The following is a 19014-nucleotide window of genomic DNA, read 5'->3' as shown; positions in this document are numbered from 1 at the left end:
ACACATCTTGTTTCACTGACCCCCCCCACCCCCTCTAGCAAGGAACGCCCTTGTAGTATCCACCATATCCGTTTTAATACAATAGGCCTACAATATAATGGTGGAATTGTCTGTGCAGTCAGCCTGTTTTGAGGATTGGTTGTAAATCGGGGATTTAACTATGTTTAAATGCATGTCTTGAATCCACAAGGGCACAGCAAATTAGACCTTGGCCGATGACTGAGTCGGGACATTGTAAAGTAATAGCCTATTTTGCTGTATAAAGAGAGAGCGACAGAGAGAGCTCGTTTCCCTTGAGATGGGTCTGAATCTCAGAACTGAATTCATGGGGGGAGGGGGTTACAGAAACATGCGAAGGAAAAAGAGCTCTGTCTGTGGAACGAGGACATACATTACTCACACTTTTAACGCCTCAGAACTAAAGCTAAAGACAACCAATATATTTCTGAAACAACTAAAAACGCTCCTTTCTACATCTTTAGACTATGGTGATAGAAATGTATACATTATAATGATTCCTTTGTTTGGCGATGTTTATAGACAATAAACAGGCTGATCGATCAATCCCGATTGCTTTTATTGTAAGCAATACATTTTGATAGATTCAATAATTATTCACACATCTAATCAACAATCGAGCACAGAATCTCAACCCTGCACCTGACACTACAGGCCCTACCTTCATGAATAATTATTTCAAAACAAATATATATATATATATATTGTCCAAGAGAAATAACTGACATTGAATGTTCCATTCCTCAACTCGCTTTCATCATAACATACTGTGTTCTTAATCAGTGTTCCAAATGGCACCCTATTTATAATACCACCATTTATAGTGCACTTATTTTAGTAAAAAGTTGTGCACTATATAGGGAATAGGGTGCTGTTTGGGACATACAGACATATGCCGTAGGCTACTTATTTAAAGAGGGTTGACAAAGAAGAGTTGTGTGTGAGGACTTCCTAAATCTGACACTGAATGGGGCTCAAGGCACAAACGTCAGTTTACCTGCTCTGCTGAATGAAGGATTATACCTATTGTCAATCTTTCCTTCCTTCCTTCCTTCCTTCCTTCCTTCCTTCCTTCCTTCCTTCCTTCCTTCCTTCTTCCCCTCTAAAAGACAACTTAGCCTGTCTATCTTTTCTCCTTTTTCTCTCTTCCTCAGAGGTACAGTCACTTAGTTTCCTCAGTCAGATTCTACCCAATGTAATACTAAACCTAGTTGGCTATTAAAAGTCATGTATCACTACAAGTGGCTCTGGATAAGAGCGTTGAAGAGCATCTGCTAAATGACTAACATGCCAATGTAAAAGAGGCAGTAGTTGAAGTTTGAAGAACGTCTGCTAATTTTAAAAATTGTTTAAATTTAACTTTTATTTAACTAGGGAAGTCAGTTAACATCAAATTCTTATTTACAATAACGGCCTAGAAACAGTGGGTACACTGCCTTGTTCAGGGGCAGAGCGACAGATTTGCACCTTGTCAGCTCGGGGATTCGATCTAGCAACCTTTCGGTTACTGGCCCAACGCTCTAACCACTAAGCTACCTGCCGCCCCAAAATAACTAACATGTCAACGTCAAAGAGGCAGTAGTTGAAGGATTTGGAAGTCAAAACATCAAGACGACATCGCAGAAGAAGTCACACATTTCTATCATTTAATTTCTCAATGCAGCCTATCTCCAAGGAGATACAACATACATAGCAAATGTAAAACACATTCAGAAACATATAGAAAGCTTCAGGGTCAATTCCCTTTCAATTCAGGAAGGGAAACGAGTCTCAAGTCAGTTGTACAACACATTGCATTCAACTGAAATGTGTCTTCTGTATTTATTTAATCAAACAGCTCTGAATCAGAGGTGCAGGTTGCTGCCTTAATCAACGTCCACGTCGATTAAGTACACTGACATTTCAATTCCAATTCTCTTCAATGCTGTTCACTTTCTGAAATTGAAATGGTATTGACCCTAACCTTGACATATACAGTTGAAGTTGGAAGTTTACATACACCTTAGCCAAATACATTTAAACTCAGTTTTTCACAACTCCTGACATTTAATCCAAGTAAAAATTCCCTGTCTTAGGTCAGTTAGGATCACCACTTTATTTTAAGAATGTTAAATGTCAGAATAATAGTAGAGAGAATGATTTATTTCAGCTTTTATTTATTTCATCACATTTCCAGTGGGTCAGAAGTTTACATACACTCAATTAGTATTTGGTAGCATTGCCTTTAAATTGTTTATCTTGGGTCAAACATTTCAGGTATTCTTCCACAATAAGTTGGGTGAATTTTGGCCCATTCCTCCTGACTGAGCTGGGGTAACTGAGTCAGGTTTGTAGGTCTCCTTGCTCGCACACGCTTTTTCAGTTCTGCCCACAAATTTTCTATGGGATTGAGATCAGGGCTTTGTGATGGCCACTCCAATACCTTGACTTTGTTGTCCTTAAGCCATTTTGCCATAACTTTGGAATTATGGTTGGGGTCATTGTCCATTTGGAAGACCCATTTGCGACCAAGCTTTAACTTCCTGACTGATGTGTTGAGATGTTACTTCAATATATCCTCATAATTTTCGTTCCTCATGATGGCGTCTATTTTGTGAAGTGCACCAGTCCCTCCTGCAGTAAAGCACCCCCACAACATGATGCTGCCACCCCCGTGCTTCACAGTTGGGATGGTGTTCTTCGGCTTGCAAGCATCCCATTTCCCCCCCAAAACATAACGATGGTCATTATGGCCAAACAGTTCTATTTTTGTTTCATCAGACCAGAGAATATTTCTCCAAAAAGCATGATCTTTGTCCCCACCTGCAGTTGCAAACCGTAGTCTGACTTTTTTATAGCGGTTTTGGAGCAGTGGCTTCTTCCTTGCTGAGCGGCCTTTCAGGTTATTTCGATATAGGACTCGTTTTACTGTGGATATAGATACTTTTGTACCTGTTCCCTCCAGCATCTTTACAAGGTCCTTTGCTGTTGTTCTGGGATTGATTTGCACTTTTTGCACCAAAGTACGTTCATCTCTATGAGACAGAACACGTCTCCTTCCTGAGCGGTATGACGGCTGCGTGGTCCCATGGTGTTTATACTTGCGTACTATTGTTTGTACAGATGAACGTGGTACCTTCAGGCGTTTGTAAATTGCTCCCAAGGATGAACTAGACTTGTGGCGGTTTACATAAAAAATATGTTGAGGTCTTGGCTGATTTCTTTTGATTTTCCCATGATGTCAAGCAAAGAGGCACTGAGTTTGAAGGTAGGCCTTGAAATACATCCACAGGTACACCTCCTATTGACTCAAATGATGTCAATTAGCCTATCAGAAGCTTCTAAAGCTATAACATCTTTTTCTGGAATTTTCCAAGCTGTTTAAAGGCACAGTCAACTAGTGTATGTAAACTTCTGACCCACTGGAATTGTGATACAGTGAATTATAAGTGAATAAATCTGTCTGTAAACGATTGTTGGAAAAATGACTTGTGTCATGCACAAAGTAGATGTCCTAACCAACTTGCCAAAACTATAATTTGTTAACAAGAAATATGTGGAGTGGTTAAAAAACTAGTTTTAATGACTCCAACCTAAGTGTATGTAAACTTCTGACTTCAACTGTACATAAAATATATATAACAATACATAAAATAAACATACGTTCGATATACATGATTTCATAACTATCAAAAAAATGTAATCACTTCAACTGCCCATCTCTCCTCCAACCAACCCCACTTCAGACCAAATATGGATAAAGAGGAGCGAAAGAGAGAGTGAAGAGGCAGGTGGAGAGTAGGAGGGAGTGGGGTGGAAAGAGAGAAAGAGAGAGTGAAGAGGCAGGTAGAGAGTAGGAGGGAGTGGGGTGGAAAGAGAGAAAGAGAGAGTGAAGAGGCAGGTGGAGAGTAGGAGGGAGTGGGGTGGAAAGAGAGATCAATGGAGAGCTACAGTAACAAGAGACAGCTGAGATGAGTCCCTTCACTTGTCAGCTCATTATGTGATGTGTCACCCGCACTGATAACCCCACATCATTCATTCACCCCTCTCTCCTCCTTCCCTTGTTTACAGACTGATAACCCCACATCATTCATTCATCCCTCTCTCCTCCTTCCCTTGTTTACAGACTGATAACCCCACATCATTCATCCCTCCCCCTCTCCTCCTTCCCTTGTTTACAGACACTGATAACCCCACATCATTCATTCACCCCCCTCTCCTCCTTCCCTTGTTTACAGACTGATAACCCCACATCATTCATTCATCCCCCTCTCCTCCTTCCCTTGTTTACAGACTGATAACCCCACATCATTCATCCCTCCCCCTCTCCTCCTTCCCTTGTTTACAGACACTGATAACCCCACATCATTCATTCACCCCCCTCTCCTCCTTCCCTTGTTTACAGACACTGATAACCCCACATCATTCATTCATCCCCCTCTCCTCCTTCCCTTGTTTACAGACACTGATAACCCCACATCATTCATTCACCCCCCTCTCCTCCTTCCCTTGTTTACAGACACTGATAACCCCACATCATTCATTCACCCCCCTCCTCCTTCCCTTGTTTACAGACACTGATAACCCCACATCATTCATTCATCCCCCTCTCCTCCTTCCCTTGTTTACAGACAGACTGATAACCTCACATCATTCATCCCTCCCCCTCTCCTCCTTCCCTTGTTCACAGACACTGATAACCCCACATCATTCATTCACCCCCCTCTCCTCCTTCCCACCTCCCTCCCTTGTTTACAGACAGACTGTTAACCCCACATCATTCATTCATCCCCCACCTCCCTCCCACCTCCCTCTCTTGTTCACAGACAGACTGATAACCCCACATCATTCATCCCTCCCCCTCTCCTCCCTCCCTTGTTTACAGACAGACTGTTAACCCCACATCATTCATTCATCCCCCACCTCCCTCCCACCTCCCTCTCTTGTTCACAGACAGACTGATAACCTCACATCATTCATCCCTCCCCCTCTCCTCCTTCCCTTGTTCACAGACACTGATAACCCCACATCATTCATTCACCCCCCTCTCCTCCTTCCCATCTCCCTCTCTTGTTCACAGACACTGATAACCCCACATGATTCATTCATCCCCCTTCCCACCCACCTCCCTTGTTTACAGACAGACTGACAGAGAGCAGGTGACAGGAGTTACAAACGCCAGCCAACATACACTCACTGACTGTGTGTTGGGAGTAAATTCAGTACATTCAGGTAGATCTGGGGCCGTATCAAGCATCTCAGAGTCAGAGCAGTGACCTAGGATCAGGTCACCCCTGTCCATATGATCTTATTCATTGTTATCGAAAGCAAAAACTGATGCTAGATCAGCCCTCCTTCCTGCATACCTGTCGTCCACCCGACCCATCAATAACATTACCTTTAGGCGTGTAATAAACACGTTATCGGCTGTAGTAAAAGGAATAGTCGTGACAAAGTAAAAAAATAGAAATGCCATATCAGATGGTCTAAATCTCAACAACACCACCAAAATCCATCACACAACTCCTCCAATACATTCCTCTACCTCTCTCCTTCAAGAGCAGTTATCATTCTCTTCACCCCAAATCTTGTCCCCCTCCATCACTGAGGCCCCAGCCCGGCTGAGGACCCCTGTGTCCCCAGGAAGTCTCCGTGGTCCGACCCCCACAGCCGGTAGAACTGGGTGAAGTCAATATAGGGAGGGACCCGTCCGGTCTCGTCTGGCTGCACCGCCTGGCTGCCACGCTGTCTGGAGTGAGTACAATACAATGGATATTTTAGTGAACATTATCTTCCTAGAAACAGAATAGAAACCATGACGCCTGGGATTTGAACCGGCAACCTTTCGGTTACCTGGTTCCCCTTCTCTAACCCACCGAGCTACCTACCTGAAGAGGCTGCCTCCGTCTCCTGAAGAGGAGCTGGAGCTCTGGGTGGTCTGGTTATTGGTGGAATGGAGCGTGGTGGTGGGACTCTGGCTGCGGGGTGGGACAGGGGGTGGGAGGGGGGCGGGGGGGCGAGGGGGGAGAGGGGGGAGAGAGGGAAGAGGGGAGAGACAGAGCTCATTTATGGACTGGAGGATGTCAAGGGAGGAACGGCGGATGGCGCTGGGTAGAAGGAGCGTGCTAGAGGTGAGGAGGAAGATGGATGGAGGGAGGGAGGGGAAGAAGAGCAAAAGAAAGGAGGGAAGTAACAGACAGATGGAGGATGGGAAAGCGAGGGAGCAGAAGGAGGAGATTCAGAGAAGGAAAATAAATAAGGAATGAAGGAAAAAAGACAGCAAAGTAAAGAAGGGTAGGAGAAATGAACCAATCAATGACTCAGAACAGGGGCCATGCACATGCCTCTAAGAACAACAAAATAACATGAAGCCAACGTGTGGTCTTAGCTCGGGACAACAATTACACTATGGTTTATCTGAAATGACCCTAACAAACCCAAATGAAAATCTAAAATGAACTGGCTATGAAACCATCGTCTACACTTGTTGGAGTCTGGCCAAGAACAGAAGGTCATCCCTGCCTGCAGAAGGCGTCCTAATCAAGTCAGGGTGGAAGTGTGTGTTTAGCTTGGTGGATGTGTGTATGTGTTCGGGCTGGGCGATATATCCAGAATACCAGTATAATGGTATGGATCCACATACCGGTATGAATTTTAACAATACACTCTTGAACTATATTTTGATACAGTGCTACATGAAAGGAAAAGTTGTACATATTGGACTACCTCCCTGTCAGTCTTGTCCTAGTGTGTATACAACCATCAGAACAGTCTTGTCCTAGTGTGTATACAACCATCAGAACGGTCTTGTCCTAGTGTGTATACAACCATCAGAACAGTCTTGTCCTAGTGTGTATACAACCATCAGAACGGTCTTGTCCTAGTGTGTATACAACCATCAGAACAGTCTTGTCCTAGTGTGTATACAACCATCAGAACAGTCTTGTCCTAGTGTGTATACAACCATCAGAACAGTCTTGTCCTAGTGTGTATACAACCATCAGAACGGTCTGGTCCTAGTGTGTATACAACCATCAGAACAGTCTTGTCCTAGTGTGTATACAACCATCAGAACGGTCTTGTCCTAGTGTGTATACAACCATCAGAACAGTCTTGTCCTAGTGTGTATACAACCATCAGAACAGTCTTGTCCTAGTGTGTATACAACCATCAGAACAGTCTTGTCCTAGTGTGTATACAACCATCAGAACGGACACCGCCTAGTCAAATCACTTTCAGTTCATCTGTTGTCAAGCTAGGCTCATGCACTACTCATAAAACACAGTCTTCTATTCACAAACATCACACAAATGACACAAATATTGTGATATGATGTGTTGTCCATATCCCCCATCTCTAGTATGTGTGTGAGCATGCCTGCATTTGTATCCTCTTCCAGTGAAAGACAGCTGTGTTAGTCCTGTTGGTGAGTTTGTGTGTGTTATTAGCTTGGTGTGCGCACGCTTTGGGTGAGTTGCTATGGATACATGGCATATATTATATATATTACCCAGGTGTGTGTGTGGGTGTGCCCTCCTCCAAAGTGGAGGCTGTGTTGGTCCCGTTGGTGAGGGTACCCCCCTGAGAGGGCATGACCAGGGAGAGGGTGACGCTGGTCTTACTGGTGCTGCTGGGGCAGTTGGAGTAGGGCACCGACACTGGGTAGATACGACCACCTAGAGGAGAGACAGAGTTCATCACTATTATAGTAGTAATATAGTGGTGCTGGGGTAGTCAGAGTAGGGCACCGACACTGTAGATACGACCACATAGAGGAGAGACAGAGTTCATCACTATTATAGTAGTAATATAGTGGTGCTGGGGTAGTCAGAGTAGGGCACCGACACTGTAGATACGACCACATAGAGGAGAGACAGAGTTCATCACTATTATAGTAGTAATATAGTGGTGCTGGGGTAGTCAGAGTAGGGCACCGACACTGTAGATACGACCACCTAGAGGAGAGACAGCAGAGAGACAGAGTTCATCACTATTATAGTAGTAATATAGTGGTGCTGGGGTAGTCAGAGTAGGGCACCGACACTGTAGATACGTCCACCTAGAGGAGAGACAGAGTTCATCACTATTATAGTAGTAATATAGTGGTGCTGGGGTAGTCAGAGTAGGGCACCGACACTGTAGATACGTCCACCTAGAGGAGAGACAGAGTTCATCACTATTATAGTAGTAATATAGTGGTGCTGGGTAGTCAGAGTAGGGCACCGACACTGTAGATACGACCACCTAGAGGAGAAACAGAGTTCATCACTATTATAGTAGTAATATAGTGGTGCTGGGGTAGTCAGAGTAGGGCACCGACACTGTAGATACGTCCACCTAGAGGAGAGACAGAGTTCATCACTATTATAGTAGTAATATAGTGGTGCTGGGTAGTCAGAGTAGGGCACCGACACTGTAGATACGACCACCTAGAGGAGAGACAGAGTTCATCACTATTATAGTAGTAATATAGTGGTGCTGGGGTAGTCAGAGTAGGGCACCGACACCTAGAGATACGACCACCTAGAGGAGAGACAGAGTTCATCACTATTATAGTAGTAATATAGTGGTGCTGGGCAGTCAGAGTAGGGCCCCGACACTGTAGATACGTCCACCTAGAGGAGAGACAGAGTTCATCACTATTATAGTAGTAATATAGTGGTGCTGGGGTAGTCGGAGTAGGGCACCGACACCTAGAGATACGACCACCTAGAGGAGAGACAGAGTTCATCACTATTATAGTAGTAATATAGTGGTGCTGGGTAGTCAGAGTAGGGCCCCGACACCTAGAGATACGACCACCTAGAGGAGAGACAGAGTTCATCACTATTATAGTAGTAATATAGTGGTGCTGGGTAGTCAGAGTAGGGCACCGACACTGTAGATACGACCACCTAGAGGAGAGACAGAGTTCATCACTATTATAGTAGTAATATAGTGGTGCTGGGTAGTCAGAGTAGGGCCCCGACACTGTAGATACGACCACCTAGAGGAGAGACAGCAGAGAGACAGAGTTCATCACTATTATAGTAGTAATATAGTGGTGCTGGGGTAGTCAGAGTAGGGCACCGACACTGGGTAGATACGACCACCTAGAGGAGAGACAGAGTTCATCACTATTATAGTAGTAATATAGTGGTGCTGGGGTAGTCAGAGTAGGGCACCGACACTGTAGATACGACCACCTAGAGGAGAGACAGCAGAGAGACAGAGTTCATCACTATTATAGTAGTAATATAGTGGTGCTGGGGTAGTCAGAGTAGGCCACCGACACCTAGATACGACCACCTAGAGGAGAGACAGAGTTTGCTGTTGTATTTGTGCTGTTGCCAGTGTCTTCTGTCTGTGTTTACATTGAGTTTTTATCCCCCGTCCCCACAGGAGGCCTTTTGCCTCTTGACAGGCCATCATTGTAAATAGGAATTTGTTCTTAATTGACTAGCCTGGTTAAATAAAAGTGAAATAAATAAAGGTGAAATAAATACAATTTCATCGTCCCTTGTCAGTGTTTCTGCTCTCTGTGTATGTGTGTCTCCCCCACCTACCCAGTGTGGGTGTGTGTCTCCCCCACCTACCCAGTGTGGGTGTGTGTCTCCCCCACCTACCCAGTGTGGGTGTGTGTCTCCCTCCTACCCAGTGTGGGTGTGTGTCTCCCCCACCTACCCAGTGTGTATGTGTGTCTCCCCCACCTACCCAGTGTGGGTGTGTGTCTCCCCCACCTACCCAGTGTGGGGTGTGTGTCTCCCCCACCTACCCAGTGTGGGTGTGTGTCTCCCCCACCTACCCAGTGTGGGTGTGTGTCTCCCCCACCTACCCAGTGTGTGTGTGTGTCTCCCCCACCTACCCAGTGTGTGTGTGTGTCTCCCCCACCTACCCAGTGTGGGTGTGTGTCTCCCCCACCTACCCAGTGTGTGTGTGTGTCTCCCCCACCTACCCAGTGTGTGTGTGTGTCTCCCCCACCTACCCTGTGTGGGTGTGTCTCCCCCACCTACCCTGTGTGGGTGTGTCTCCCCCACCTACCCTGTGTGGGTGTGTCTCTCCCACCTACCCAGTGTGGGTGTGTCTCCCCCACCTACCCAGTGTGGGTGTGTCTCCCCCACCTACCCAGTGTGGGTGTGTCTCCCCCACCTACCCAGTGTGGGTGTGTCTCCCCCACCTACCCTGTGTGGGTGTGTCTCCCCCACCTACCCTGTGTGGGTGTGTCTCCCCCACCTACCCTGTGTGGGTGTGTCTCCCCCACCTACCCAGTGTGGGTGTGTCTCCCCCACCTACCCTGTGTGGGTGTGTCTCCCCCACCTACCCTGTGTGTCTCCCCCACCTACCCTGTGTGGGTGTGTCTCCCCCACCTACCCTGTGGGTGTGTCTCCCCCACCTACCCTGTGTGGGTGTGTCTCCTCCACCTACCCTGTGTGGGTGTGTCTCCCCCACCTACCCTGTGGGTGTGTGTCTCCCCCACCTACCCTGTGTGGGTGTGTCTCCCTACCTACCCTGTGGGTGTGTGTCTCCCCCACCTACCCAGTGTGGGTGTGTCTCCCCCACCTACCCTGTGTGGGTGTGTCTCCCCCACCTACCCTGTGTGGGTGTGTCTCCCCCACCTACCCTGTGTGGGTGTGTCTCCCCCACCTACCCAGTGGGTGTGTGTCTCCCCCACCTACCCAGTGTGGGTGTGTCTCCCCCACCTACCCTGTGGGTGTGTGTCTCCCCCACCTACCCAGTGTGGGTGTGTCTCCCCTACCTACCCTGTGTGGGTGTGTCTCCCCCACCTACCCTGTGTGGGTGTGTCTCCCCCACCTACCCAGTGTGGGTGTGTCTCCCCCACCTACCCTGTATGGGTGTCTCCCACCTACCCCGTGTGGGTGTCTCCCACCTACCCCGTGTGGGTGTCTCCCACCTACCCAGTGTGGGTGTCTCCCACCTACCCTGTGTGGGTGTCTCCCACCTACCCTGTGTGGGTGTGTCTCCCCCACCTACCCTGTGTGGGTGTCTCCCACCTACCCTGGGTGTGTGTCTCCCACCTACCCTGTGAGGGTGTCTCCACCACCTACCCTGTGGGTGTGTCTCCCACCTACCCTGTGGGTGTGTCTCCCACCTACCCTGTGGGTGTGTCTCCCACCTACCCTGTGTGGGTGTCTCCACCACCTACCCTGTGGGTGTGTCTCCCACGTACCCTGTGCGGGTGTCTCCACCACCTACCCTGTGGGTGTCTCCCACCTACCCTGTGCGGGTGTCTCCACCACCTACCCTGTGGGTGTGTCTCCCACCTACCCTGTGAGTGTGTCTCCCACCTACCCTGTGTGGGTGTCTCCACCACCTACCCTGTGGGTGTGTTTCCCCCACCTACCCTGTGGGTGTGTTTCCACCACCTACCCTGTGGGTGTGTCTCCACCAACCTACCCTGTGGGTGTGTCTCCCACCTACCCTGTGGGTGTGTTTCCCCCACCTACCCTGTGGGTGTGTCTCCCACGTACCCTGTGCGGGTGTCTCCACTACCTACCCTGTGGGTGTCTCCCACCTACCCTGTGCGGGTGTCTCCACCACCTACCCTGTGGGTGTGTCTCCCACCTACCCTGTGGGTGTGTCTCCCACCTACCCTGTGTGGGTGTCTCCACCACCTACCCTGTGGGTGTGTCTCCCACCTACCCTGTGGGTGTGTTTCCCCCACCTACCCTGTGGGTGTGTTTCCACCACCTACCCTGTGGGTGTGTTTCCACCACCTACCCTGTGGGTGTGTTTCCACCACCTACCCTGTGGGTGTGTCTCCACCAACCTACCCTGTGGGTGTGTCTCCCACCTACCCTGTGGGTGTGTTTCCCCCACCTACCCTGTGGGTGTGTTTCCCCCACCTACCCTGTGGGTGTGTTTCCCCCACCTACCCTGTGGGTGTGTCTCCCCCACCTACCCTGTGGGTGTGTCTCCCACCTACCCTGTGGGTGTGTCTCCCACCTACCCTGTGGGTGTGTCTCCCACCTACCCTGTGTGGGTGTCTCCCCCACCTACCCTGTGTGGGTGTCTCCCCCACCTACCCTGTGTGGGTGTCTCCCACCTACCCTGTGTGGGTGTCTCCCACCTACCCTGTGTGGGTGTCTCCCACCTACCCTGTGTGGGTGTCTCCCACCTACCCTGTGTGGGTGTCTCCCACCTACCCTGTGTGGGTGTCTCCCACCTACCCTGTGTGGGTGTGAGCGCGCCGTCGGCCAGCGTGTAGTTGAGCGTGCGTATCAGCAGCGTCATGTCTTCGTGGCGGGAGCAGTGGGACGCCCGCTGGCGTCCGCTGGCGTAGACATCGTGGTGTAGCCGCTTGACCCGCTCCACCACCGACTGGGACACGGCCTCTAGGGTTCCCTGTTGGGCTAGTTCTGCTGCTACCATCGCTACCATCTCCTAGAAGAGGGGGAGGAGAGGGAACGCTTCATCTCATGGGGAAATCAACTGAAATCAGGGGGGAGAGAGAGGGAAGGAGGGAGGGAGGCGAAGGAGGAGAGGTAGAGAGGTGTAGATGATGTTGGAGTTGGGAAGAGGAGAGTAAGAGGTGGTGGTGAACTATGACGATTGGGAAAGACTAGCACCGTTCTCCTTGGACCGGGTCTTTATCAAAGAAGCTTGTTGTGAATGTATTGGTTAAGAGGTTCATTGGATAAGTGAATGCACCCACCTGATTGGCCTGTTCAGGTCCGTGGGCGGACTCCAGGGCTTTGATGAGCCCCTCTGACATCAGCAACAGGAAGCCCGTCACGCCCTCTAACGATTGGCTGGCCTGGATCTCCGGCTCGGCTATGATCGGCTTGTTCTTGGCGGCGCTGATGGTCGTGGGCGGGGCATGGAGGAAAATGAATAAGACGGACAGATGGAAGGAGGAGAGTGAGAGCGAGTGAAAGAGAAGAGAAAGGAGAAAAGAGAGCGATGAGATAGAGGTAAGCCATAAGAGGAAGCGCAGCAAAACATTGTTTCCAACCTACAATACAATCTAAAGTGGATCCTACAGCTATTGTCTGCAGTAATCATGTGCCTATGAGTTATAGTGTTAGCACTGAGGCGGTGTGCCCTGGTAGGAAGCCCACTGTGTGCAGCTCACCCTGCACTAACATACAGAACATGAGCATGTCTACTTCTGCTAAGCAATGAAAACAATCAAGCATCGCAGAAAAGTGCTACAAATAGCCCACGTTAACATATGTAGCTGAAGAAACAGTATTCATGAAATCAATCATTTGCTAGCAACAGGTGACATTCATATTCGGACAATTTCTGACTCTCACTTAGATAATACCTTTGATGATACAGTGGCAGCAACACATGGTTATAACATCTACAGAATATACAGAAATGCCAAAGGTGGAGGTGTTGCTGTTTATATTCAGAACCACATTTCTGTAAAACTTAGAGAGGATCTCCTGTTAAATATTGTTGAAGTAATATGGCTACAGGTTCATCTGCCTCACCTAAAGCCCATTCTTGTTGGCAGCTGCTATAGACCACCAAGTACTAAGAGTCAGTATCTGGATAACGTTTAAAATGCTTGTTAATGTTTGAGATAAACAGAGAGGTATATTTTGACTGGCTTTGATCACACTGCTCACTCAAGAGAAAGCTTCAAACTGTAACTAGTGCCTGCAACCTGGTTCAGGTTATCAGTCAACCTACCAGGGTAGTTAAAAACAGTACAGAAATGAAATCACCAACATGTATTGATCATATCTTTACTAATGCTGCAGAAATTTGCTTTAAAGCGGTATCCAAATCCATCGGATGTAGTGATCACAATAGTAGCCATATCTAGGAAAACCAAAGTCCAAAAGGCTGGGTCTAATATAGTGTATAAGAGGAAAGGCTGGGTCTAATATAGTGTATAAGAGGAAAGGCTGGGTCTAATATAGTGTATAAGAGGACAGGCTGGGTCTAATACAGTGTATAAGAGGACAGGCTGGGTCTAATATAGTGTATAAGAGGACAGGCTGGGCCTAATATAGTGTATAAGAGGACAGGCTGGGCCTAATATAGTGTATAAGAGGACAGGCTGGGTCTAATATAGTGTATAAGAGGACAGGCTGGGTCTAATATAGTGTATAAGAGGACAGGCTGGGTCTAATATAGTGTATAAGAGGACAGGCTGGGTCTAATATAGTGTATAAGAGGACAGGCTGGGTCTAATATAGTGTATAAGAGGAAAGGCTGGGTCTAATATAGTGTATAAGAGGACAGGCTGGGTCTAATATAGTGTATAAGAGGAAAGGCTGGGTCTAATATAGTGTATAAGAGGTCATACAATAAGATTTACAGCAATTCTAATGTTGTCGATGTAAATAATATGTGTTGGTCTGTGGTGTGTAATGAGGAGCAACCAGACGCTGCACTTGACGCATTTATGAAACTAATTATTCCAGTTGCTAATGAGCAGCACTCATTAATAAAATGACTGTAAAAACAGTTAAACCCTGTGGACTGATGAGGAATGAAAAATGGTATGGTTGAGTTGGATAAGGCAAAAGGAATGTCAAATAAGTCTGGCTGCACAAGCGAATGGCAAACGTAGTGCAGATTGAGAAATCATGTGACTAAACTGAATAAAAATAAACTATACTATGAAACAACGATACAGTGGGGCAAAAAAGTATTTAGTCAGCCACCAATTGTGCAAGTTCTCCCACTTAAAAAGATGAGAGGCCTGTAATTTTCATCATAGGTACACTTCAACTATGACAGACAAAATGAGAAAAGAAAATCCAGAAAATCACATTGTAGGATTTTTAATGAATTTATTTGCAAATTATGGTGGAAAATAAGTATTTGGTCACCTACAAACAAGCAAGATTTCTGGCACTCACAGGCCTGTAACTTCTTCTTTAAGAGGCTCCTCTGTCCTCCACTCGTTACATGTATTAATGGCACCTGTTTGAACTTGTTATCAGTATAAAAGACACCTGTCCACAACCTCAAACAGTCACACTTCAAACTCCACTATGGCCAAGACCAAAGAGCTGTCAAAGGACACCAGAAACAAAATTGTAGACCTGCACCAGGCTGGGAAGACTGAATCTGCAATAGGTAAGCAGCTTGGTTTGAAGAAATCAACTGTGGGAGCAATTATTAGGAAATGGAGGACATACAAGACCACTGATAATCTCCCTCGATCTGGGGCGCCACGCAAGATCTCACCCCATGGGGTCAAAATGATCACAAGAACGGTGAGCAAAAATCCCAGAACCACACGGGGGGACCTAGTGAATGACCTGCAGAGAGCTGGGACCAAAGTAACAAAGCCTACCATCAGTAACACACTACGCCGCCAGGGACTCAAATCCTGCAGTGCCAGACGTGTCCCCCTGCTTAAGCCAGTACATGTCCAGGCCCGTCTGAAGTTTGCTAGAGAGCATTTGGATGATCCAGAAGAAGATTGGGAGAATGTCATATGGTCAGATGAAACCAAAATATAACTTTTTGGTAAAAACTCAACTCGTTGTGTTTGGAGGACAAAGAATGCTGAGTTGCATCCAAAGAACACCATACCTACTGTGAAGCATGGGGGTGGAAACATCATGCTTTGGGGCTGTTTTTCTGCAAAGGGACCAGGACGACTGATCCGTGTAAAGGAAAGAATGAATGGGGCCATGTATCGTGAGATTTTGAGTGAAAACCTCCTTCCATCAGCAAGGGCATTGAAGATGAAACGTGGCTGGGTCTTTCAGCATGACAATGATCCCAAACACACTGCCCGGGCAACGAAGGATTGGCTTCGTAAGAAGCATTTCAAGGTCCTGGAGTGGCCTAGCCAGTCTCCAGATCTCAACCCCATAGAAAATCTTTGGAGGGAGTTGAAAGTCCGTGTTGCCCAGCAACAGCCCCAAAACATCACTGCTCTAGAGGAGATCTGCATGGAGGAATGGGCCAAAATACCAGCAACAGTGTGTGAAAACCTTGTGAAGACTTACAGAAAACGTTTGACCTCTGTCATTGCCAACAAAGGGTATATAACAAAGTATTGAGATAAACTTTTGTTATTGACCAAATACTTATTTTCCACCATAATTTGCAAATAAATTCATTAAAAATCCTACAATGTGATTTTCTGGATTTTTTCTCCTAATTTTGTCTGTCATAGTTGAAGTGTACCTATGATGAAAATTACAGGCCTCTCTCATCTTTTTAAGTGGGAGAACTTGCACAATTGGTGGCTGACTAAATACTTTTTTGCCCCACTGTAAATGACATAATGAATGATAGTAAAAAGCTTTGGAGCTTAAATGACATTTTGGGCAAAAAGGCAAACTCAGCTCCATCATTCATTGAATCAGATGGATCCTTCAACACAAAACCCACTGATATTGCCAATAACTTTAATGATTTTTTTCATTGGCAAGATTAGCAAACGTATGTATGACATGCCAGTGACAAACGCTGACACTACACATCCAAGTATAACTTATCAAATTATGAAAGACAAGCATTGTAGTTTAGAATTCTGTAAAGTGAGTGTGGAAGAGGTGAGAAAATGGATTGTTGTCTATCAACGATGACAAGCCACTGGGGTCTGACAAGTTGGATGGAAAATGACTGAGGATAATAGCAGATGATATTGCCACTGCTATTTGCCACATCTTCAATCTAAGGCTTCTAGAAGTGTGTGCCCTCAGACCTGGAGGGAAGCTAAAGTCATTCCTCTACCCAAGAATAGTAAAGCCCCCTTTACTGGCTCAAATAGCCCACCAATCAGCCTGTTACCAACCTTAGTAAACTTCTGGAATAAAATGGTGTTTGACCAGATACAATGCTATTTTACTGTAAACAAATTGACAACAGACTTTCAGCATGCTTATAGGGGAGGGCATTCGACAAGCACAGCACTTACACAAATGACAGATGATTGGCTGAGAAATTGATACAAAAGATTGTGGGGGCTGTTTTGTTAGACTTGTGGCTTTTGACATTATCGATCATATTCTGCTGCTGGAAAAACATGTGTGTTATGGCTTTACACCCCCTGCTATAATGTGGATAAAGAGTTACCTGTCTAACAGAACACAGAGGGTGTTCTTTAATGGAAGCCTCTCCAACATAATCCAGGTAGAATCAGGAATTCAGCTGTCTAGGCCCCTTACTTTTTTCAACCTTTACTAACAACACGCCACTGGCCTTGAGTAAAGCCAATGTGTCTATGTATGTGGATGACTCAACACTATTGACGTCAGCTACTACAGAGAGTGAAATCACTGCAACACTTAATGAAGAGCTGCAGTTAGTTTCAGAGTGGGTGGCAAGGAATAAGTTAGCGCTAAATATTTCTAAAATTAAAAGCATTGTATTTGGGACAAATCATTCACTAAACCCTAAACCTCAACTAAATCATGTAATAAATTATGTGGAAAGTTGAGGTGACTAAACTGCTTGGAGTAACACTAGATTGTAAACTGTCATGGTCAAAACATGTTGATACAACAGTAGCTAAGATGGGGAGAAGTCTGTCCATAATAAAGTGCTGGTCTACCTTCTTAACAACACTATCAACAAGGCAGGTCCTACAGACTCCAGTTTTGTCGCACCTGGACTACTGTTCAGTAGTGTTGTCAGGTGCCACAAAGAGGGACCTGGGAAAATTACAGTTATCTCAGAACAGGGCAGCACAGCTGGCCCTTAAAATTACACCGAGAACTAACATTAATGATATGCATGTCAATCTCTCATGGCTCAAAGTGGAGGAGAGATTGACTTCATCACTACTTGTTTTTGTAAGAAGTCTTGACGTGCTGAATGTACAGAGCTGTCTGTTTAAACTACTAGCACACAGCTCAGACACCCATACATACCCCACAGGACATGCCACCAGAGGTCTCTTCACAATCCCCAATAACAGACTATGGGAGGCGCACAGTTCTACATAGAGTCATGAGTACATGGAACTCTATTCCACATCAGGTAACTGATGCAAGCAGTAGAATCAGATTTCAAAAACAGATAAAAATACACATTATGGAACAGCTGGGACTGTGAAGAGACACACACACAGGCACAGACACACATACACGTGATAAGAAACACACTCTACAGACACGTACACAGGGATGTTGTATTGTAGAGATGTGATAGCAGAGTAGTGGCCTGAGGGAACACAGTTAATGTGCTGTGAAAAGTGTAATGAAATGTAATGTCATGTCATATTTTAAACTGTACATAACTTCCTTAATGTTGCTGGACCCCAGAAGAGTAGCTGCTGCCTTGGCAGAACTAATGGGGATCATTAATGTTGCTGGACCCCAGAAGAGTAGCTGCTGCCTTGGCAGAACTAATGGGGATCCTTAATGTTGCTGGACCCCAGAAGAGTAGCTGCTGCCTTGGCAGAACTAATGGGGATCCTTAATGTTGCTGGACCCCAGAAGAGTAGCTGCTGCCTTGGCAGAACTAATGGGGATCCTTAATGAATACAAATACAAAAGTGGAGCGTTTTTCCACTTGAAATCTCTTGTACTCAGTCTACCTACCGCTATGCAGCACTGAGGAAATCCAATTGGAAACTCAATTAAGTGCATTTTTCTGTGGATAAGTTGAATCCTATTCAAAGATCCAGCTTTATATTAATCCTTTTGGCTCGGCTACAGAGGACAGCAGGAAATTGGACTTCTGAGCCTTTGTGTGTGTGTGGGGGTGTGTGTGTGTAAATGGATGTACATGCGCTAGTGTGAGTGTGTGTGTGTGTGTGTGTGTGTGTGTGTACCCCTACCTCAACAGATCTATATCTGCGTAGTTATATTTAACCCTGTAGTCTCCAATCCTCCTGGTGCTGCTCTGACCAGCTATCAGAGTCGCCTGACGAAGACCAGACACATCAAGACCTGGGGGATGGAGGAGAGGATGATGGGTAAAGTGGGATGAGGTGGAGAAGAGGAGACAGGAGGAGAGGTGAAGGGGAGTGAACAAGGAAACAGCAAGAAAGGGAAGAGGAGGGCAGACGTAAAGGACGAATGAAGGAGAGATGGGAGAGATAGGTGGCGGTGATGAAAGTAAGAGAGGAAGGGGAGGAGAAGAGAG

At 46.5% G+C, this 19014-nt stretch overlaps 1 protein-coding gene across 1 annotated transcript in view; it reads right to left on the bottom strand.

Annotated features, from left to right (window-relative positions):
* Positions 1–1650: 1650 nt before the first annotated feature.
* The window catches only part of tab1 (TGF-beta activated kinase 1/MAP3K7 binding protein 1), a 25510-nt gene continuing 8146 nt past the window's right edge, over positions 1651–19014 (bottom strand). The window contains exons 7-12 of the mRNA XM_071389628.1: positions 18707–18818; positions 12650–12794; positions 12165–12378; positions 7508–7673; positions 5886–5975; positions 1651–5746 (exon numbers count right to left, since the gene is read on the bottom strand). Coding sequence (XP_071245729.1) covers positions 5599–5746; positions 5886–5975; positions 7508–7673; positions 12165–12378; positions 12650–12794; positions 18707–18818 — 875 coding nt within the window. The 3' untranslated portion in view covers positions 1651–5598. The remainder of the gene's footprint in view (positions 5747–5885; positions 5976–7507; positions 7674–12164; positions 12379–12649; positions 12795–18706; positions 18819–19014) is intronic.

Source organism: Salvelinus alpinus, chromosome 2, assembly GCF_045679555.1.
Source record: "Salvelinus alpinus chromosome 2, SLU_Salpinus.1, whole genome shotgun sequence".
Lineage (NCBI taxonomy): Eukaryota > Metazoa > Chordata > Actinopteri > Salmoniformes > Salmonidae > Salvelinus > Salvelinus alpinus.
Note: the sequence above shows the minus strand (reverse complement) of the source record. Positions and strands in the feature narration are given on the sequence as shown.